The sequence below is a fragment of the Ostrinia furnacalis genome, unplaced genomic scaffold, assembly GCF_004193835.3.
Source record: "Ostrinia furnacalis isolate ACB-3 unplaced genomic scaffold, ASM419383v2 OfSCF6522, whole genome shotgun sequence".
Lineage (NCBI taxonomy): Eukaryota > Metazoa > Arthropoda > Insecta > Lepidoptera > Crambidae > Ostrinia > Ostrinia furnacalis.
Genome location: NW_021136761.1, coordinates 331,235 through 354,222, shown reverse-complemented (window position 1 = coordinate 354,222; position 22,988 = coordinate 331,235). Strand labels below are relative to the sequence as shown.

General features: G+C 45.5%; 2 protein-coding genes across 3 annotated transcripts; one reads left to right on the top strand and one right to left on the bottom strand.

Annotated features, from left to right (window-relative positions):
* Positions 1–260: 260 nt before the first annotated feature.
* enok (histone acetyltransferase enoki mushroom) lies at positions 261–16,876 on the top strand. 2 transcript variants are annotated; one of them, XM_028317893.1, is made up of 10 exons: positions 261–334; positions 1,625–1,704; positions 3,573–3,882; positions 4,333–4,730; positions 4,846–8,869; positions 10,058–10,176; positions 11,816–11,982; positions 13,434–13,557; positions 15,895–16,429; positions 16,601–16,876. In XM_028317893.1, the coding sequence occupies exons 2-9, from the start codon at positions 1,632–1,634 to the stop codon at positions 16,167–16,169; spliced, it is 5,490 nt and encodes a 1,829-aa protein (XP_028173694.1). In that variant the 5' UTR covers positions 261–334; positions 1,625–1,631; the 3' UTR covers positions 16,170–16,429; positions 16,601–16,876. The 2 variants fall into 2 exon arrangements, with proteins under 2 accessions (XP_028173694.1, XP_028173692.1); XM_028317891.1 differs by lacking the exons at positions 261–334; positions 1,625–1,704 and adding an exon at positions 1,711–2,751.
* Positions 16,877–19,900: 3,024 nt separating this feature from the next.
* Positions 19,901–21,532, bottom strand: jet (F-box and leucine rich repeat protein jetlag). Its single transcript, XM_028317894.1, has 3 exons — positions 21,245–21,532; positions 20,705–21,171; positions 19,901–20,618 (listed from the first exon to the last, which is right to left on the bottom strand). The coding sequence occupies exons 1-3, from the start codon at positions 21,440–21,442 to the stop codon at positions 20,465–20,467; spliced, it is 819 nt and encodes a 272-aa protein (XP_028173695.1). The 5' UTR covers positions 21,443–21,532; the 3' UTR covers positions 19,901–20,464.
* Positions 21,533–22,988: the final 1,456 nt, after the last annotated feature.

Sequence of the window (22,988 nt, the reverse complement as noted above, 5' to 3'; positions counted from 1 at the left end):
TCGCCCGCGCGGTCTGCGAACAATCGGCGGGGGACCATTTTGTACCAGTGACTTGATTGGCGCGGGTGAAAATCGCGCCGTGAGTTTTTAGCCTAAGTGGGTAGGCTCCGCCCTATCGGCGACGTAAAAAAAAGTGCTTACATTGTTTCCCTCAGTCGCTGCGCTGGTCCTGCGGCGCGTGCTCGTGGTGCTCCGCGTGCGGCGCGGCGGGCGGCTGGTGCGCGCGCTGCCGGGCCTGCGCGCGGACCGCGCACCCCGCCTGCGCGCCGCCGCCCTGGCGCTGCGCCGCCTGCGCGTTGCCCGCCAACACAGCGCCCGACACGCACCATAAGAAGTGAGTGTTTGATAGACTAAAGATAGACTAAATGGCTAAGCAGATACATAATTTAAGGTCCCATTATTTGTATTGTATTGCTGTTGGTTTTCCGAATAAAATAAAATAAAATAAATAAAATAACACACTCACTGCGGGCGCCCGTCGCACAGTCGCGACAGCAATATAATTACGCGCGAGCGATAAGGATGGGTAGCTTGGGGTCATTGGACAAAATTCTACGTGCTCACGGACCAGGCTTTAGTAAGGCCGCTTCCTCACTTGGCGGTGCGGTATCGGTACAATTTCGTTTCGGTATACCGCATAGATACCGAAAGCTTACCGAGCGCCTATATTTGAATGCATGCTTCCTGATTGGTGCGCCATGTGCGGCAGCGGCGCGGCACAGACTCAATCAGGAACGCTCCATTGAAATATAGGCGCTCGGTATGCTTTCGGTACCGCGCATACAGAGATACCGATGCCGCGCCGCTACCGCACCGACAATCAGGAAATGGCCTAACTTGTATCGTGGGTAGTATATGACCTCAATTACAGGTATACACAGCATTTCTTTTTGCAATGTTAGAGTAAAGTTCATAGCAGACTTATTAACTCGGAAAATGATCAACGTTTCACCTTTCGCGAGCTGGCATCGCCTTTTGCGCGCTGTCAAAGCGAGTGGGAAAGGATAAGTGTGCGATGCTGCATGGCCTCGAGTAGATACGGTTATGGTTCGTTTTCGAGTTGATAAATGTGCGACGACTGGATTGTGGATGGCGAAGGATGGAGGCGACGTTTGAATAGCTATTACATTACATCTGTTTTATACTCTCGTGCTTTGTCGCTCAGCCACAACTTTTGGCTACGGTTGCCCAATACATGGCATATTTTACATTCATTTCACACGCATCGAGTTTCCGCTGATATCGAAAGTTGTGACCGAGCGGCTACTCATCTCTCATCTAGAGGCAATACGATTTTAATCTCACAACATTAGTGTACATCAGTCTTTCCCAAAGTGGGCGATAACGCCCCCTTGTGGGCGCTGCAGGCTTAAAGGGGGTCGGTAAGAGACCCAGAAAAAAAATCGGGACGTTGTGTAGAGGCTCGGGAGGCGTCGTCTACTAGGAGGACTCTTAGACACCGACTGAGCTCGACTCGTGATTACAAAAATGGGGGGCGCTAAAAATAATAATCTCAAAGTGGGCAGTAGACTAAATAAGTTTGGGAACCACTGGTGTACATAGTCCCATTGTTTACCCGTCGATTGTTGTGCCACTGGCGCTCTCACGTGCGTTGTCCGGGCAGGTCCGGCATGGGCGGCACGCCGCGGGGCCGCAAGCCGCGCACGCCGCGCCGCGCCGCGTCCGACGACGAGCCCTCCGACGGTAATGCCCCGCCGGGGCCGGCGCGCGCGCCCGAACAGAGAATGTCCAAGGAGAAACAAAAGTTCTTTAGGTTCTCCGCGTTCAACCTCGTCGAGCGCCGCCGCCGCGACTCCTCCAGCGAGTGGGAGCGCTGGGGCGGCGTGCGCGTCACGCGCGTGCAGCGCCTCGAGCTGCGCCTGCACGAGCGCTCGCGTTCCCCCTCCCCTTCCCCTTCCCCGTCCCCCTCCCCCTCCCCGTCCCCTTCCCCGTCCCCTTCCCCGTCCCCTTCCCCGTCCCCCTCCCCGTCCGCCACGTCGTCCGCCAGCACGTCACCGCCCGCGCTGCCCGCGCCCGACCGCTACTGCACCGTGTTCGAGCGCCTCGCCGCCGACTGCGCGCCCGACGGCGCCTGGGGCTTCGCCGCAGAGGCGCGCAAGCAGCGCCCGACCGCTACTGCACCGTGTTCGAGCGCCTCGCCGCCGAAGCCCGCCGCGCCCGGCCGGCGCCGGCGCAGCCGCTGCGGCGACCGCCTGCTCACGACGCTGTTCGACGGCCTCTCGGAGTTCTACTCGGTGCGCACGGCGTCGCGCTCGCAGTCCCGCGCGCGAGCGCCGCCGCGCGAGACCCGCGAGGAGTCCGAGGAGCGCCAGGTGCTCAAGGAGACGCGGAGCACGTTCCGGCGGTACCAGGCATCGCTGCGCCGCGACCGAAGCCGCGGCCGAAGCCGGGAGCGCAGCCGAGAGCGCAGCAGAGAGCGGAGCAGAGAGCGCAGTCGGGAGCGCAGCCGGTCGCGGCCGCCGGAGCGCGCGCGGTCCCGCAGCCGGCCGCGGCCGGCGAGGCCCGCGGCGCCAGTGAGACACATTGAGAGTTGCGAACCCGCGGAGACCGAGGAGGCCGCGGAGAGCGTAGAGGCTTCGGAGCGCGGCGCTCATAGGGACCCCTGCGTGGGCCCGCGGCTGTCGGCGTCGGCGCTGGTGCGGCGGCTGGCGGCGTGCAAGCGGGCCGGGGCGGGCGAGGACGCCAAACTGTGGCGCGGGCTGCTGGCGAGGCCGGCCACCAATCAGACGGGTAAGATCGGTTCGTGAGCGCGGTGAAAGTGTCTGGTGGATCTGACCGTCCCGCAAGCTCTGATTGATGGCCGGCGCTCCGCTGTCTCCCCTTTCGTTTCTCCTCCGAAACTCTGTTCGGGCGGTGAGTGAGCCTCGCTGGTTTGTTCAGCTTACTACGGACGCCGAGCGCCGATGACAAAACATTTGTTAATCGGGTTTCGGCAGTATCCACACATGCACTTTCGCTCGCGCTTCTCGTGTTGAGGCGTGAATGTTCATCGTCGGACTCTTCGACGGCCGGCGAGCTCGGTGCCGAAGTGGCCGTCCGTCGAAAAGTCCTCACGTACTCAGGTATTTTCGAAAGTCGTTGTTGTGGAGTGAACGAATAAATACAATTTCAAATGTGTCACAAGCCGCAAGGACCTAAATACCTGGGTACGTCTACCATCATTTTATGTTCGCTTTGCGTTAGACATTCTTTGTGTATTAACAAAAAGCATTAACATTAACATCTTGTAACAGAACAAAACCGGCAGGCACTCTATCATCCTTTTTATTTTGAACTTTCTTCTAACATTTTTATTGGTGTATGAAATATTTCTATTATGATTCTTTTCAGGATGAGATCATATTGTTTGAATTTCTGTCGACATTACCTCAGTTCCTAAAACCCTTTTCATATTTTACGCTATGTATCTAGTTTCGACAGTCAACAACATGGTCTCATTCATTAAATTCTGTCCAAAACTCCCCGTAAACCGTACTTCATAAGTTTACTTGCTCGCGCTACGCCATCGTAAACGCGAGGCGGACCGTGAAGCGAGATGGCGCCCCTTACAGAGAGCAAGCGGCTGCCGGCCGGCGTCACGGAAGCCGACGCGGAACTCTTCAACCAGGCCAAGGCGGCTGCAAGTACGGCGCCCGAGGTGGACCTACCGCCCGCCACGCCCGCCCGGCCCCCCGGGACCCCTGCCGCGCCCGCCCGGCCCCCCGGGACCCCCGCCCGGCCCCCCGGGACCCCCGGCCCGGGGACCCCCGCCGCCACGCCGGCCCCCCTCCAGGCGGCCCCCCGCTGCCCGTCCGCGATCGAGTTCGGCCAGTGGGAGATTGAGACCTGGTACTCTAGCCCCTTCCCGCAGGAGTATGCCAGGTAAGGCCGCTCGTCATTACGGTCAGAAATAATCTTACCGTAAAATTTATTGTCGATTTCTCGTCTGACACTAACTCAGGGTTAACATCATCTACGATTATCTAGGACAGTGGTTCTTAACCGGTGGTCCTCGGACCACTGATGGTCCCTGGAGGCAGTCCAAGTGGTCCACGATGTGCAATTGCACACGTTGGTCAAAACCACTTTTAACTGATTTTTGCAGTCAAACTGGTTTTGACCGATTATGAGGTGGTCCCTGACAAGACAGAAATTTGGTAAAATGGTCCCTCATGACTTAAAGGTTAAGAACCACTGATCTAGGAAATGGAACGACAGAAGTTATCATCATACATGATTCTAGGAATATCACATGCTTTGGTCATTTCATGATAGGTCGAAATCTATTACGTATCTGGTTAGTTGCTCTATACTCCTTGTTTTCTTTTACAGGTTACCAAAATTGTTCCTGTGCGAGTTCTGTCTAAAGTACGCGAAGAGTCGAGCAGTTTTAATGCGGCATCTGGACAAGTGTCTCTGGCGGCATCCACCGGCCACTGAAATCTACCGCTGTGGGGACATATCGGTGTTCGAAGTAGACGGCAACGCCAACAAAATCTACTGCCAGAACCTCTGTCTCCTCGCCAAGCTGTTCCTCGACCACAAAACGCTCTACTACGACGTCGAACCCTTCCTATTCTACGTCCTGACAAAGAACGACAGCAAAGGATGCCACCTGGTCGGATACTTTTCGAAAGAGAAACACTGCCAGCAGAAGTATAACGTGTCCTGCATCATGACGATGCCGCAGTACCAGAGACAGGGCTACGGGAGGTTTCTCATCCATTTTAGTGAGTGGTGGTGTCTTTATTTCTATTTGATAAATTGATACGCTCTTAAAAATTATATGATTAATTTTACGTGCTCATGATGGATGAAATTAATTGATGTTGCCTTTGTCCTCAGGTTATTTACTGTCAAAAGAAGAGGGACAACCCGGGACCCCAGAAAAACCTCTGTCGGACCTCGGGAGAGTCTCCTACCACGCCTATTGGAAATCTGTTATCCTCGAATTCCTGCACGATCACAAGGACAAACACTTCACGTTTGAAGATATCGCGCACACGACAGGAATGCACATGAACGACATTGCAGTCACGTTTCAGCTCTTGGGCTTTGTAAGATATATACCTAATAATGATTCTATGAAATTAGGACTTTGTATAGACTGGAATAGAGTAGATAATCATGTGAAAAGAGTGACCAGTAGACAGCGGTTGGAAATCGATCCTGAATGCTTGAGATGGACGCCGCTGTTAGCGCCGACCGTAAATCCGTTCAGATCTCCCGAGGAGGGCTCTCTTGACCAAGACACAAATGACGAAACGGAAATGAAGACGGAGAGCGAAGACACCGCAACGGAGACCGAGACTTTACCTCCCAAACCTGTGGTAAAGACTAAAGAGAAAGTTGAAAAAGAATCGACGGAAGTACCCGTGGAGGTTACCTCATCTGGCAGGAGACGAACGAGACCATTGAAATATAGCGAAGCCACGTACCAAACCACGCCCACGCCACTCGAGGGTGGTCGGAAAAGAAAACGTGATCTCAATGCTAAGCTCTCGGAATCTAACGCGGACGAGGACAAGAAAGACGAGGAAACGCCGAGAAGACAGAGAAGTAAAAGCGTTTCAAGAAGATCGTCTAGAGTCGTCCAGAATGACGCCAGCGAGGAGCCTAATGTCGCCAGGAACAGAAGACAAAGTATTAAAGAGCCTACCTACGCTTCCGACAGCCAGGAGAGTCAGGAAGATAGCTCGATTGTTGTTAAAACCCCAGTCTCGAATCCAGTTAAACCTAAGGCTAAGAGAAAAATTGCGTATAAAGGTCGTCAAAGAAAGCGACAAAAAGTTAACAAATCTCCCAAAGGCAGAACTAGCTCGCCGGTGGCGAAAAAACCGAAGTTGGCGGAGAGTAAAGCGGAAACAAACGATTACAAAACTGACGAATCTATGGAGGAACCCGAGAAAATGGCCGTTGTCGCAGACGAGGAGCGTCCAGAATCTCCGAAAGTTCAAAGCAACGAGAAGCCCGAGGAGAAAGCTAAAGATTCCGAGGCCAGCTCGGAGGACTCGTCGGGCGAAGCTGACGATGAAATGGACGTCGAGGAAGGCGAGGACAGGAGAAGCGTTCCCTGTAAGCCCGCCACGCCGCGACACGTCGAGGAGAACAGCACGGATCATCACACCAGCGATATGGAGCTCGACAGCATCCATATGGCCTCCCCCAAATCGATAGAAGATAAGGACCAAGTCATTAACGAAACCTCCACTAACGAGGAGTCTCAAAAGGATGCCCCTGAACCTGAAAACACAACTGACGACGCCGGTGTGGTGAATAATGACACCGCCGACGCGAAGTCAGCGCCAAAAGACTTAGATGAAAAGAAAGTGCCTGAAATTAGAAACGGCGACATGAAGTCGCCTACTAAGCCAGTTATTGATGATAAAGATACAATAGTTATTTCGGAATCCGATGACAATAACAGTCAGAGTTGTCCACTGCCATCGCCCAAACCGAACGTGGTGGCGCCGGTGCCGCAGAGTAATGATAATAAACCCAAAGAGATAGAAGAAAACGATAGCCCTTCTAAGGTTATACCTGTGGTGTCCACCGAGAACGCCCACATAGTTTTAGATCCTAAGGTCCAAGAGGAGGTCAACATTATTAGAAGTCCGCTAGAAAACAATACGACCCCTAAAACTCATCAAATAGAAACCATAGTTGTAGAAGGAGAGTCGGATACGACGAATTCTCCGTGTATATCGCCTAGGAAAATAGATAAATCAGTTATTAGTGAATCGCCCAAGCCGAAGAAATCTCCAGAAACAATGAATATGGACGCTTCGAGCGAGATAAAAAAGTGCGAAATGAGAAAAGAAACTGTGATTCAGCATCAAACCGTAGACGAAACTAAGACAGATAAGAAATCTCCTACTAAAATAGAATCTATCATACAGAACTTGGATCCGCAAAGGGAGCTGCCCATTAATATTAAGAAATTAGAACCGCCCAAGCTAGATTCGTTCGTAGATGCGGATATTAGGAATAAGGTTCCGAACCAAAACTCGATAACGATAAGCAAGGAGGGCGAGCTTCCCTTTCGGAACGACTTGCTGAACACGAGGAAGGACGAGATCGTCATCACGAGGAGCATAATCGAGTCGAACATGCCGTCCTTTCCGACGCCAGTGAGCAACTCGATGACCATCCAGCAGATCAACAGCGCGCAACACTCCTTCCTCAACCACCGCGCCGCCGCCAGCAAGGAGTCGCAGGCCGTGCAGACCGACAAGCCCATGCTCAAGACCAGCGAGCCTGGCCGCAGCCTTAACATGGCCGACTCCACTCCCGTGATCAGCAAGACCACCAAACTAGAAGTGCCTCACCCCATCACGTCGCCCATAATCAACCCCGTGATACCCAAAGTTCCGAACGTTACAGATATAAGTTTTTTACCGCGATGCCAGAGCGCTAACGCCGCCGTTAACTTAGGAATGGAGAGAAACGACTTAGAAAATAGTTTCGCGAGCAGTAGCGCCATACAGAATTCGTTGACGGGGTCCATGAACATCGTCCAGTCGACGTCCCAGGACAAAAACGATCCGAATTTAAAACCTCGAGAGAAGAGCAAACTCCGCGACGTTCGAGTGAACTCGGCGCACAGCAAACTCGAGAAAACGGACAAGAAACCGTCGAAGAACGACACTCCTAGAAGCACGCCGGAGCCGAAGATGTTTTTTCCGGAGCAAAGTACAAACGCAAGGAAGCCGGAGACGTCCGTTCCTATAAACGTGATCAACTCGGTGACCGTCAGCAAGACAGAGGCGAAGACGACCGCCGAGGCGCCGAAGAAGCAGGATTTTTTTAAGAAAGATAAGGCCAGCTCCGCCAAGTGTGACTCGAAAACCGCCTCGGTCAAGCACGACAAGAGCTGCACGGCGCAGCTGAATCTCAAGGCGGACCAGAACGACACCAATAAAGCCTTGCCCAAGTTCAAATACGATAATGAGCTGATACCGAAGGCGGACTACTCGATGAACCAGATCCCAAACTACCACACCACGCACGCGCAGTACCAGTGGGCGCCGTGGGACGCCGCGCGCCTGCAGGGCACGTGGGACCCCAACCGGTTCCTGGAGATGAAGAACAGCGACAAGAACTACCTCGACAAGTTTCAGGGCTTCAACCTGCCGCACCTGGATCCGGTCCAGAAGTCGCCGCAGAAGCTGCACACGAAATACGACCAGAAGGACTTCCACAACATCGCGTACGGACCACTATCCACCGTGTACTCGGGCCTACCTCATTTTAAAGAAACCAAGGGCCCGGCTAAATCCGAGTGTTCGCAGAAGAACGATTGCAAGCCTTCTAAACAATCGAAAACTACCACCGCGTGTCAAACGCAGTGCGAGCCGAAGAAGTCTCAGTCGCAGAGCTCGGCGGAGGCGCAGATCAAGCAGATGATGCAGCGGCAGGCGAAGCAGCAGGAGCAGACCAACTGCGCGGAGTACCGCCAGCAGTCTCCTCAAGTGATGACGTCGCCGGGCTGCAAAACTTACACGCAGAACGGGCCGTGCGAGAAGACTGACGTCGATAAGAAATCTCGGAAGAAGGACGACACGCCTAAAGAGAAAGAAGAGATGTGTGAAGCGGCGAGTCCGGCGCTGCAATCGATGGGGGTCTACACGCCGGATTCGACCAGCAATTCGGTTCATTCGGTGCAGTATGGAAATTGCGAGTTGGACGTGAGCCAGTTGGGGCTGGAGTCGCCGACGAGCATCGGGTCGGACCTGGCGTCGCCGTGCTCCATGATGCACATGCACCCGGCGCCCAGTCCGCAGTACCCGCACTCGTCCATCCACATCCCTTCCATCATGACGCAGCCCAACCAGCCGCCCAAGCAGCAGAAGATCAACAACCGGAATAGGTGAGTTACTGACGACATTGTTGTTTTATTATGAACCTACATAACTTTAAAATATGCTGTACTACCCGTTCACGCTAAGTTTGCCGGTCCGTGGAATGCGCGTCCCCTCCCCCAACCGCGATTAAACGCAATTAGCTAGTGATAAAACGCAATTAATGTGTGTTATTTTACGCAAATACACAATTTTTATCAATAATAAATAAAAAATATTTTATATAATATAGTTTGTTAAAGTTATAAACGCTTTTCTTCGAGTGACGTCATATCGTCAGCGGCAAACTTATCGCGAATGGATAGTAATTGCATCCAATTATTCTAAAGAAGAGTTCTTACTGCTCATATGACTGTAGCACACCATCGCCGCGAAACTATAATATGAAACGATTTCAATATACAACTCTGCAATCACACCGCCATATTAGCAACGTTGTGAAAGAAACGCGGCGAAGGTGTGCAAGAAGCGTTAAACTGTGATTTGAATCTTTAACTAAACATAATCTAAATTCATCTGAATCTGAAAGTCATAAGTACCCCAAATTGGTAAATTTGTGTGCCCAATAATCATATTTATGTGTACAATGGGGTTAAAAATTGAAATGAAATCCGATAAGCATCTGCATAAAATATAGTACAAAAGATGATAATAATGAATAGGTAGTGGAATTGTGTAAAGCAATCGTAATCATTTGACAGTTCATAACGTACGATAAAGTCAGTTAAACAAAGCGATAGACAGAAAAATCAAAATCAAAATCAAAATCAAAAATATTTATTCAGTTTCGACCACAAGTGGCACTTATGAACGTCAATAGAAAATAATAAAAAAAGAAAAAGGTAGCCCTTATGGGGCACTTTACATGTCTCCTTATCTTTTGGGCCCTACCAGCGCTTCGAGACAAACATATGGCAAGTGCTGAGAAGAAACGCCGGAACAAACTCAGTCACCACTTATTGCCAGGAATTATCTAACGGTAAGAATAGTCAAATTTAAGTACATCAAATTTGACTATTCTTACCGAATAATCGTACGTTATGAACTGTCAAATGATTACGATTGCTTTACACAATTCCACCTCTGATTTGACTTTGGAATTTAAAGCTTAGAATTCATATCTTTAAACTAAGCATATTTTGCGATATTATCTCGAAGAAAACATCAATGTTTGACTGTCACCTCCATGTCCTCAGGAACAACGCGGCAAGCAGCAACAGTGGCGGCGCTTTAGCACAGGGTGAGAACAAACTTCGCGGCGCCGCCACGCCACCCGCGCGGCACCGCGCTACGCCACCTGCTCACCAACCTCACGGTATGTAAACACTCTTCTATAGCAGGGTTTCCCAATTTTTTTTTGCCAAGGAACCCTAATTTTTTATACTTTTCCTAGCGGAACCCCCGTACTACTCCGCCCGCACGCCCTGCCCCTCCCTTGTGCGTAAACAAGTCGGTGCGAGCGAACGACGTCGGTCACGAAACGTGGGATAATATTTTTTACGGAACCCTTGCGGCCTTTCCACGGAACCCCAGGGTTCCGCGGACCACCATTCGGGAACCGCTGTTCTATAGTCTGGTCTGCGAGCACGTACAATTTTGTCCAATGACCCCCAAGCTACCCATTCTTATCGCTCGCGCGTAATTATGTTCCTGTCGCGCTCGCACACTCACTGCGGGCCCCCGTCGCACAGTCGCGACAGCAATATAATCAGGGTTTTCGCGAATGAAAGATCCGCTAGATGGCGGGACGTGGATGTGGGGTCTGACTGCTGCGTGATTGGTGGATTTTGACATATCAATGTCATGTCAAAAATAACCAATCATGCAGCATTTGGACCTCGCGTTTACGTATTGCCTTACGTATTTGATTTTTCATTCGCGAAAACCCTCATTACGCGCGAACGATAAGGATTGGTAGCTTGATGTCATTGGACAAAATTCTATGTGCGCACAGACCGGGCTTTAGTACTCCGCTCATTGATTCTATTCATAGTACTGCCACGACGTGTTCAAGCTTGTAATTAAATATTGACATAAAATTCAAAATAACGTTTGATTGAACCGAATTTTGAGTGTCGTTCCAGACAGTGCTGCAGTGGTCTGAGTGGCCTGAAACTGAAGACACTCAAAATTCGACCATTAACATTCCAATAAGGAATTGGGCATAACCAAGAAATGACGACAGTTTTGTAACGAAATGAGATCAGAACTCAGGCATTTGACCAATAAACTGTATGTCCAACTGCTACTGTAATTTACTTTTTAAAGTTGTGTTATTTTATTTGGCAGCTGCGATACAAGCGTTAGCTTAGTGCAGAAGCCGCTGAAAATGTTTTGTCAGTACTACTTAGAAATAAAGCTATTAGCTATTTATTAATAAAGAAATCAACTAAGAAGCCACGATAGCCGAACGGTGAAGGGGTCGGACTGGCCAACTCGTGATCCGGGGAACGCGGGTTCGGTCCCCGCCGCCGCTCGACTATTGTGGTGAGCTCACTCGTGACACAAGCATATTTAGCTTAGTACGAGGGGCTAACGGGAGTATTAGTAATTTAAATAAATAATAAATAATCTTTGGACAATTTCACACAGCGCTAGCTAGCCCCAAAGTAAGCAACTTAATGCTTGTGTTATGGGTGCTAGCTTAACGGATATACTACTTATATACTTTTTTTTTTTAAATACATACATATTATACATAGTAACACCCAGACCGTCACAGAAATTAAAATTCATCATTTCAATTTCTGCCCGGCCGGGAATCGAACCCGGGACCTCTCGGCATAGTGGTCCGCTCTGAACCACTACACCAAACGGCCGACAAAATTTGTGTAACAACAAATTACTAATAATCTTAAAAAAAAAAACTAACCAATTTTGCATTGTGCAGTGTAGTTTCAAGCCCAACATAAACTATCATGGGTGTTTATCGGACAAATGGTTGTGCCTTCCAGGCGGCGTGGCGATGGGCGCGGCGAGCGGCGGCGGCGGCGGCTACCAGGGCGGCTACCTGTCCTTCCAGCAGCAGCAGCAGTACCACGGCGGCGGCTGGCCCGCGCCCTCCTGCAGCCTGGCCAAGCTGCAGCAAATGGCCGAGCACCACCCGCCGCACTCGCAGCAGGTACACTTTTTTTTTTTTCGTCAGGAAATGCATGAAATTGCATACCCACTGGCCCGGGGGAACCAGTGGGTTATGTGAGGCTCTCCCTGCCAGATGGGCAGGGCCTACTCACTAAAACCTGACGGTGTCCTCCCGAAGTCTTTGGGACGGAACTGCGAGTTACTGTCCGAGCTAGACGGCCTAGACATTCTTTCGCGGCTCCGCCCCAGACTGTGGCTCGCTCGGTTTGAGCACGACTGGCTTCAGGGGAGTAGTACCTCCCCTGGTCTTCGCTAACGGTGCGCGTTAACCGACCCGCCACGGGTCCTCCTTTAGCGGCCACCAAACACCCCCGTGTCTAGTGGCCGAGGATCGCAGCAGGTACACTATTGTAACCGCACCTAGGCCATTGTTCGTTCGTTCGTTCGTTTCAGCCAAATGACGTCCACTGCTGGACAAAGGCCTCCTCCAAGGATTTCCACAATGCACGGTCCTGCGTTGCCTGCATCCAGGCTCTTCCCGCGACCTTTACCAGATCGTCGGTCCACCTATTAGGTGGCCTGCCCACGCTACGTCTTCCAGCCCGTGGTCGCCACTCGTGAACTTTTCTGCCCCTACGGCCATCGTCTCTACGAGCTATGTGCCCCGCCCACTGCCACTTGATTTTAGCAATTCTGCGAGCTATGTCGGTCACTTTGGTTATTCTGGGGATCTCCTCATTTCTGATTCGATCACGCAGGGAAACCTAGGCCATACGTCATTGCATCATCAATATTCCTCCGCCACTTGACCGCACGCGCCGCGCGCCCGAACTGACTGGCGTGAACGACGGCTGCGCGCGGTATTTACGTGCGCGGCATCCGAGTTTTACTTAACATCTACCTACATCTAGTACAACACGCTAAACTATAAATACCTGAAAGATTTTCAATTCCCGCCTTAGGCAGTTCGATTTTTTCAAGTTATTTATAATCTTCAAACCTGAAAGATTTGCAAACATTTTTACAAAAACTGTTTCATCGCTCTGGCGAAGTGTGACGCATTAAGCTCAGTAATCGTTCTCTGGAACGCTGGTAGAAGGATGCTTGTCTACCAAAGCGAGCGTTAAATGCTGCGTTAGATAGCAGAGTTGAGCGGGAAATTATGCAGAACGGAGTTGCGTACTTTTTTTCATACGCGAAGTTAGGCCGCGAACATTCGACGGGTCATTTGTTTTTCCCGCTCCTTCGCCTTTCGCTCGTCTTCCCCACTCCGTTTTCTGGGTATTTTTTTAACTAGATCCCAACTGACTTTACTAAAGCGAAGCGGAGATTTTAAGTTTGGTCAAAATTATCATGTAGGTCGACAGATATTTGATCGGTACTATAATCCAGTTCACACATTTGAAAGAACTACTGGATAAAATGACCCAACATGACTACAAAAGATTGTTTTTAAAATGGTGTTAAAACAAGTTGTACTTGTCATTCCAGTACGCGCAGCAGTCAGCCACGCCGCCGAGCGGCGCGACGTCGTCGGCGCACTACCACGCCGCCGCCAAGTACTACGCGCCGCACAACCAGCTCGACTCGCCGCGCAACACACGGAACACCTCCAGTCAGTACCATCAACTAAAGTCTGTTCGCCGAGAGTTGATAAATATTATGAAATGTCTTGCAATAGCGACTGTCGCTCTATTATCGCATTCTGTATGGCGGGCGTCGTTTGTCACAACGCGCACTGAGTACCATGGTACGAGCCACGCAGCTGCTGTCGTCAAGCGCCCCGGCCGGCGGGCCGCAATGTGTGAAACGGAATAGATTTATTTTACATAAGACCGAAATTAATGGTATGACAGTGGGTAGGGCTTTGCCCAACATTGGGATACACTATAAGCCACTTGATAATAATGAAATACTTTTTATCCAACACATGGACGCCACGTATTTGATCCGCCGTATCCCCACGTATGCCCTAACCGGAATAATTCCCGTAAATTTAAAAGAGATAATAATGATAATATAATCTACCAACTTTTTCATTATATCGACAAAAGTAATTAGCGGGCCGCAATTTATAATGAGTTTAGAACCTCTGATATTTTTTTTTTTTATCAACTCTCGGCGAACAGACTTTAGCTATCTCTTAAAGTGCTTTACTTACGGCCGAATACTGAAACACTACTCAAATCTGTCACTCAGCTGACGGGCTCCTAAATTTAAGTATCCTTCAATTTTAAATGGTATTCTCAAACGCTACTCAACGGATTTGAAGCCGTGATCAGCTAAGCAGCTCTCAAATGTTTACATAATGGCAACATTTACCAAAAAAAGTATGTTTTCATTTACACAAATGATAACTTTACGTCTTTTATCCATTACACGCAGCATCGTTTGGTTATGTATTGTCTTTTATGGAAATATACTCAATCAACTTAACATAGAACAGTTTATTTTTAGTTTCTATTATATATAAATCTCGTTTTATCATATAAAAAAATTAATGCTTGCATTTTTATTTAATTAAAAAAATAATTTTAAATGTGATACTTTTTATTGTTGAAATCTATTAAGTGGCGATCGTGGACCGAAACGTAACCACAATTGACATTTATCATTGTTGACTGACAGAGCATCAAATTGACAAATCAACAACTCTTGGAAATGCTGCTATGCGATGTCCCCTTAATCCTCAGAAATAGGCATGTTTATGTAAAGCGATTTCATAGCAGCTATTTTGGTTGTTACTTCGTGCACTATACGATGCACAGTTGGCTGTTAGATGTGGAAGATATCACCTAGTACACGTTCATAACTTCCCGTTGCGTAGAATAGTAGGGTTATAATAAGTATTTGGTCCACTGGTTGTATGGCATTTGGTGAGGGGTTTCAAAGAGAGACTGTGAATCCAGAAACAACACCGTTTCTTTAGGAACGCGGAACCTCGCTCGGAATTGCATGTCATTATAATAATATTTTTCAATAGCGTTCAGCCTTATTGCGTTCCTGCGATTAGATCTAGGTATTTCCTCGAGGCTCGAAAGAAATGATAACGATGACACACATTATTTACCACTATTTAGGTCGTTTTAGGTATAACAATAGGATTTAAGATACCGCGCAAGCACTCTCAAATTTAACAGCTGCTTAAGACGATTTGACAGTTGTTTGAGTATCTAATGCTTAGCGTTGAATGGCGTTTCAGTATGCGAAAATTCATTTAAGTGGCGTTTGAGTGCAACTTAATTTGAGAGGTGCTTAAAAATTGAGAACTGCTCAGATATTGTTTTGAGTATGCGAAATGTAAGTTTAGGAGCTGCTTAACTATTTGAGAAGCCGTCAAATATTTAAATGGCGTTTCAGTATTCGGCCGTTAGACCGCTTTCACAGGGCGTTAGAAGCGCGACAGCAGCGCAGCGGCGGCGTGTTCATAATGTGAAGGCAGGCATCCGCTGTCTTAAAGTATGAAATTATCGGCAGCGCGTTTGTCGCGCTGCTGAAGACGCGCAAATGTGAAAGCGCTCTTTATGTGTATGCCTAGCTTATGCTGTTGAATATTCCCAAGTTGTGTTACTTTTTTCTCTTGTTCTCTCTTTAATGGACAACTTTCATGCAATGTTAGCACTTTTTTGTGTTATTTTGGAAAACCAGGGTTTTATGGGCTATGTTCCCTGAGTAAGTTCCACTTATTCCCATGTTCTTTGTTCCAAAAAAGCTATTCTTTACAAACCAGTCAAAGGGTTGGAATGAACTGCTATTTTGAAGACGAAATCAGTCAGTAAATTGGTCCCACACTAAGTAGAGCTCATAAGATGACAAATAAATGTATTCATGTTTTCATAGTGGGATTCAACTCATTTACAACTGTCGTAGTCCAGTACACGAACCACCAGTTCAGTTCTTGATGACACTGAATTTCTGGAAACTGTTTCCTAACATCAATGTTTCGTTCCAGGCAACCTCAGCCCGATGCAGCACATGCAAATGGCGCCTGGCTCACGCATGTCGCCGAATCTCAACACACACATCATCAGCCAGTACGGGCTCAACGGGTACCGCGTGCCGCCGCAGCAGCAGTTCAACAACCTGCCCGTGCAGATGATGAATGTGCAGCCAGCACAGTACCCAGCGCCAGACGCGCGCGCGCAACAGCCAAATGTCTACTACGGGTATATCAACCCGCCGCCGCCGCTCGCCATGCAGCCGCTGAACTCGTCTATGCGCCGGTAGCGCGACCCCGCCGCGCCCGACGCGCCTGCGGGGCACGCGTGACGCGGCGACCCCGACCGGTCTGTTCTCAGGTCATCTGGGTGATCAAAGTGGACCCCGACCGGTCTGTTCTCAGATCACCCGGGTGATCAAAGTGGACCCCGACCGGTCTGTTCTCAGATCACCCGGGTGATCAAAGTGGACCCCGACCGGTCTGTTCTCAGATCACCCGGGTGAGAAGTGGAGTCCGAGCGACACGACCCCGATTGGTCTGTTCTCAGGTCACCCGGGTGAGAAATGGACTCCGAGCGAGACGACCCCGACCGGTCTGTTCTCAGATCACCCGGGTGAGAAGTGGAGTCTAAGCGACATGACCCCGAAAGGTCTGTTCTCAGATCACCCGGGTGAGAAGTGGAGTCCGAGCGACACGACCCCGATTGGTCTGTTCTCAGATCACCCGGGTGATCAAAGTGGACTCCGAGCGACAGTTTGGTGTCTTTCGACAACCTATGGACAAGACCTGGGTGATCAAAGTGAACTTAGAGCGACAATTTGGTGTCCATTGATCACCCATGGATAAGATGACCTGGGTGATCAAAGTGAACTCCAAGCGATAAGTTGGTGACCTTTGATCACTCATGGATAAGATGGCCTGGGTGATCAAAGTGGACTCCAGTTAAATTATTATTTTAGCTTCCTTTGATCACCTATAAATAAATCACACCTCTGATTAGTCACTCACATGTCCAATTTGTTTGTTGCGATTTTTAGAAATATGTAAGTACTACAATTGGACATGTGACTATTCAGAGGAAGTGTTTATTTGTAGGTGATCAAAGGAAACTAAAATAATTATTTAACTGGAGTCCACTTAGATTACCCAGGTTAACTTATCCATGGATGATCAAAGGACACCAAGTTATAGCATGGAGTTCACTTTGATCACCTGGGTGATCAAATCCAGGTGATCAAAGTGGAATAGACCCCCCGACCGGCTGAGGCATAGTACAAACTGAACGGTTAAGATAGTCTGTATATAGCGTAATTTAACGAACGTTAACACCACTTCGGTTGCCTTATCCCTCGGGTGAGAACACTTTTGTTGTAACGGTGTAATTGTAACGGCAGCTTTGTTATAGTTTTGTATCATATGTATGTAATTGTTTCTCTCCGAGAAAGCACCCGTACCCCATATGGAAGCTGAGTAAAGTACAAAATTGCAGTTAATGATGTATTTAAATCTTTTTACAGTAATGACGTCGTCAGCGAAAAGTAGCATAATTATATAGTGCAATAATTGTAGAACTGCGTGTTTTATATATTGGCGTAACGAAAGTATTCGGCTCACTCTGTGAGAGTACTGTGATAACTGACGGTTGGACAGTGGTCTAATGGGCGTGTGCTTAAATCATAAATTAATATATTACTTAATTTCCAAAGAGATAATGTTAAGTCTTTGGTTACGTTGAAAATAAGTGCAATGTTTTCGAATCGCAAATTGTACTTTCTGATGTAAAGATTCTTTTGAAACTCATTTTATATGTATATCCTGTTTACGTTGTGAGGTTTAGCGGGCACACGCGTCGTAGTTGTAAATGCTTGTACAGTCGGCGTTAACGTTAATTTTATACAGTAAGATCCAGATAGTGTTTTTGTCTGTTCTTGAAGTGCCTCTTTCTCGTCCCGTCTGCTTGTGTTCCAGTGTAAGATATTGTAAATGTAACGCTTCATTAACACATGAGCTCGTAAATAATTTAGCATATTTGTATGATACGGTTTAGTTCTATGGACGTTGACGTGTAGCGGCCAGCAGCGCGCCGCCTGTGGCGAGCCTAAGGAAAGTTATTTTTTATATTCCTTTACCCTGATAGGTTTTAATATTTTTTTATTATGATAACTTCTTTGTTTTACGCTTTGCTTAAGGATTATGTTCGTGTTATCCCAGTAATTTATTGCCAAATGTTATTAACACTGACTTTGCGATTATGTTAAGTATTTTAGGTTATTGTGTTGGCCCTCGTGCGAGCGCCACGCGGAGGCGCCGGCCTCGCACTCGGTGAATTATTTTGTAAGATCTGCCCCTCTAAGGTTATGATTATGAATGTTATTTGTTACTAATGTGTAGTATAAAATATTGTAAATACAATAACAGTAAGAACATGTAGCAGGTGTTATCACACAAAATATAATTTTGTGAAAAATTGGGACGTTTTATTGCTACCCCCTTCTTTGTGTGTGGGATCTGTGGGAATAATGAAAACAACATGTCTATTGTATTGAATTTATTGTTTATCTAAAATAAACAATATGTAGGTACAATTTACATAATTCTAATTCAAAATAAAATATAATGATTAGAGAGAAATAAAATAATCCCTACTATACATAATAATACATTACAGTATCATACATACATTTAGCTGCTGTACTTATCTTTTTAACACTACATTTGAATCGCGCCACTACGGCCCACTTTTAAATGGAAGTCGACAATTGATGGTCAACCAAGACACACCGAAATTAACTTAAGCACAGCAAGCCAATTGAAGCAATTTAAGACTAATATAATATAAACATCATTATCTCACTAATAGCAGCTTATAAATGAACATCTTTAATAATTATTTCCTTTTTACAATAAGTTCAAAATATTACTTGTCCTTTACATTCTGAATGACAAAATTTTCGTCAATTTTGGCTAGGCTACAACTTATTTTGTTAGTTGTTACAACTTATCTAATAATTTTTACTTGTCAATAAGGGAACAGTGGGCGTGAGCCCTTAGACAATCTTCAAATTATTTCTTTGATAAACTATCTCATAAATAAAGAAAAGTGTGGGGTGCTCAAGTTTAAAAATAGGAAGTATTCGGGCGCCCCACACTTTATATTCGGCCACCTGGCCTGATGCTTAACTATCCTATAGAATTTCCAGTTGTAATCCTAGAGGGGCAGATGTTATAGCTACCAGTATTTATATCCACAGGTATGGATGTATCTGTTCATTTAAGGCTCGCCACAGTGGTATCCTTCCGTTTGGCCAAATTACTTTTCGCCAAATTTCACTTCGCAAACAACTTATCGCCAAAGTTTCAATTCCCAAATGAACTTTTAGCAACTGTACTTTTTCGCAACTAATTCATTTGGTCAAATTATCATTTGGCAAAATTTTACTTGGCAAATGTTTATATAGCAAATGTTTTATTTTGCCAAATATTATATCCCAAATAATTTATTTGGTCAAATTGACATTTCACATACTTACCCACCGTTACCCACAAATCAAAGCAAAGCATATGCAGATAATCATGGTTTTCACAAGAATTTTATATAAAACAAAGAGATTGCAGAAAATAGTAAGGTTGCAGAAAGTAGGTATTGCAGAAAACAGTAGGTTAGGTTAGGTTAGAACAGTGACCCTTAACGCCTCTATTACGCTAGAATCACCTTATTGTTAATGAATCATTTGGAAATTTCGATAAAAAGAATGAAATATGAAAATGAATTTAGAAAAAAATTTATATTAACTACCCACTAAACAAAATAATAACCACAAGCTAATTTGTATTTCATTCTATGCACCAATCAAATTATTTTGTAAATAGTTTATCGTGAAATATTTTTGCCAAATGAAACATTTGGCAAAACATACTTTGCCAAACAATAATTTGCTAAACAATAATATGCCAAAAACGACATTTGCGAATTAAAAGTTTGCAATAAGTTGATTTGCCAAATGAGAATTTTCCAAATGAAAATTTGCGAAACGTTGTTTGCGATGTGATAATTTGGGAAACGTTTTTTGGCCAAACATTAGTAATCCCGCCACAGTACATACAAGCTTAGTTTGGGGTTTGTTTATTGTTGTATGTGGACATGTTACAATTGTTATATACTTATATTATATGCAAAAGCTCAACAGTCATGTTAAAAAAAAATAAGTTCTAGCCAAATTTACCATTATGTTAGTATTGCTACTGAAATATACATTTAGGTCAATACCTCTTAAAACAAATATGCTCAATAACAACAACATTGAATAAAATTTATACTTAGTGAATAATAAAATTCAAAGGCGGATACAATTAAAATCCCTTAGATCATGTACCAATACCAAATCTAAGGTAATTGTATAATTTAAAAATACAACGGACTAGACAGCAGACAGCTTTTTGGATGCAAACAAAGTTTATGCCCTTCTAAAATACTATTTAAATTTAACAGAAATATGTACTTAAATTACTACTAAATTTTTCATACTACAGTTGTAAAACTGGTAGAAAAGATGTGCCCATGAATTGTAACTTGTATTTTTGGCTACACTTGGATGAGAACTTGGTAAGGGACAGGCTCTGCTGGTCTCCTGTCAAGGTTGACACGGTTCCGCATGTGTTTCAGGCTGTTTTCTGTAACTTTGGTGCACCCTCTGATTAGCAGCCCTTCTAGTTTGTGGCTGTGAAGCGCTAGGGCCCTGAAAATTAAAAATAGTACATTGTAATGTTGAAAAGATTAGAAAAAAATGTTAGTATTTAGTTTTTTTAATCATGACATGATTACCGGACTCCTTTATCTGTAATGTCTGAACATCCACCTAAGTTGAGTAGCTTCAAGGATGTGCTATACTTGGACAATGCATAGAGACTTTTATCTGACACTTGTTTGTTTCCCTCCAGGCTCAGGGTCTTGAGGAATCTGAACTTCTTTAGGAATATGAGGATGCAGCTCTCGGAAATAGACACACAATAAGAAAGATCTACATTCTCCAACTTGCTCTGGTGTAAAGCCAAAGCCTCCATGGCTCCCGTTGTAAGCCAAGCACATTTAGCCAGCTTTAAAGTCCGTAAATTATTGCAATATAATATAACTGGTTGTAAACATTTGGCAGTCACGTTTTTACATTGACTCAGGTTTAAATTCTCTATGCAATGATTCTGGAGTAGCATTGGTATTAGTTCAGCATCCGTGACACTCGTGCACCGACTCAAATTCAGGTCTTTCAGTCTTGTACAAGTTGCAGTGAACACCTGCAAAATAAAAGAATTTTAACCACTTAACAGTTGAATTTCCAAGAATTTATGGTATTGGCACGCAACTCACATTGAAGGTGTGTGGTGAAAAGCCTTTATTCATGAGCTTCAGCGATTTCAGCTTGGAAAAATACATGTCTATAATCTGCATGCTAGTTTTTGAAACACAGCGAAAATTAAAACATTCTTGAATAGTGAGGTACGGTAGTATTCGTGCCACTAAAATATCTTCCCAATATAAATCATATAGTTGCGTCGTCCGCTTCATGTTCTTTTTGAATTTATGCCATTTTCTCGAAAAAAAATACGACGAACATTCTCGCTTTTGTTGACAAATCCGACATTGAGGAAAACTGTCACTGTCAGTTACGTCCACAGATATGGATTAGAGTAGATACAGCAAGTTGATCGTCAAAGCGTGCCATTCCGATATGTCCAAATGGACATACATGGTCGAGTGATGTTCATGTAATCCGATTACAACAATCGGTTACGATGATTTTACGAGGACAGTAGTACGAACACGGTAGAAATAAGGAATTATTTACGGATTGAGAATTGTAATTAACAGCACAAGTAACAAATAATTAATTAGAATAAAGTAGCAGTTGAAGAAGTATAAAGTAGCATTGTTTTTAATACATATCCTGCGATGTACTCTTAAGAGTTAAAACAAAACTACGCATTTTTACATTTATTAAAAATAAAAAGCTTGAGTAAAATAGTCTTTATTTTATGAAACTAGGTCATTTACTTACTAGGATATTTAAAAGTATGGAATTAAGTATGAATTACTGGTAGTACTATTTAACATAATGTAATAACGATCATTACTTTCATAAACATTAGGCACAACAAAAATATTATTTGCAAATTAATAATGTAGAATTGTAGAATAACGTCTACCGCTACAAAATTATTTTAATCCACAGTCAGACTAGCTATAAATTTTACAAAATATCAGTTTTATCGGAATTAATTAATTTTTGAATCGAGTCACACGATATCATTCGATGACTTTGCGAATGCAGTACGATGATACGATTACTTTTACGTTGCGGCAATCACTAAAATTCGCTAAAATGACACTAATGACGTTTAAAAAGTGGCACGCTCGGCTTCATACAATTTTTGACACATGCTGCATCTATCCGAATAGGATTTAAGATACCGCGCAAGCACTCTCAAATTTAACAGCTGCTTATGACGATTTGACAGTTGTTTGAGTAATGCTTAGCGTTGAATGGCGTTTCAGTATGCGAAAATTCATTTAAGTGGAGTTTGAGTGCAACTTAATTTGAGAGGTGCTTAAAAATTGAGAACTGCTCAGATATTGTTTTGAGTATGCGAAATGTAAGTTTAGGAGCTGCTTAACTATTTGAGAAGCCGTCAAATATTTAAATGGCGTTTCAGTATTCGGCCGTAAGTTTCAAATATTAATTATTTATTTATTTAACTTCTTATTTGGTTAGTGAATTGGCTATTTCGAAGAATTTACAAGGAGATTTAAATAAGAAGATAGCAATACTACAGTTCACACTAAAAAGAGAGGTAGGGCCACAGAGAGCGAGATAGATATAAGTAGGTATTTGACTCAAGTTTTGTTCCCAACTTTGCCCTCCATTTTTATCTGTAGCTTCATGATCTATCCATATCTGTGGTTACGTCAGTTATGTCATAATTTTTATTCCTGAGATAAGCAAAGGAATAGATGCGTACAAATATCGGTACTGTAAATAACGTATCGTTATTTCTCGGCAGAGCTTCAAAAAGTAAAATGGGACATAAGTTCGTTACTTTTAAGTGTATTTTCC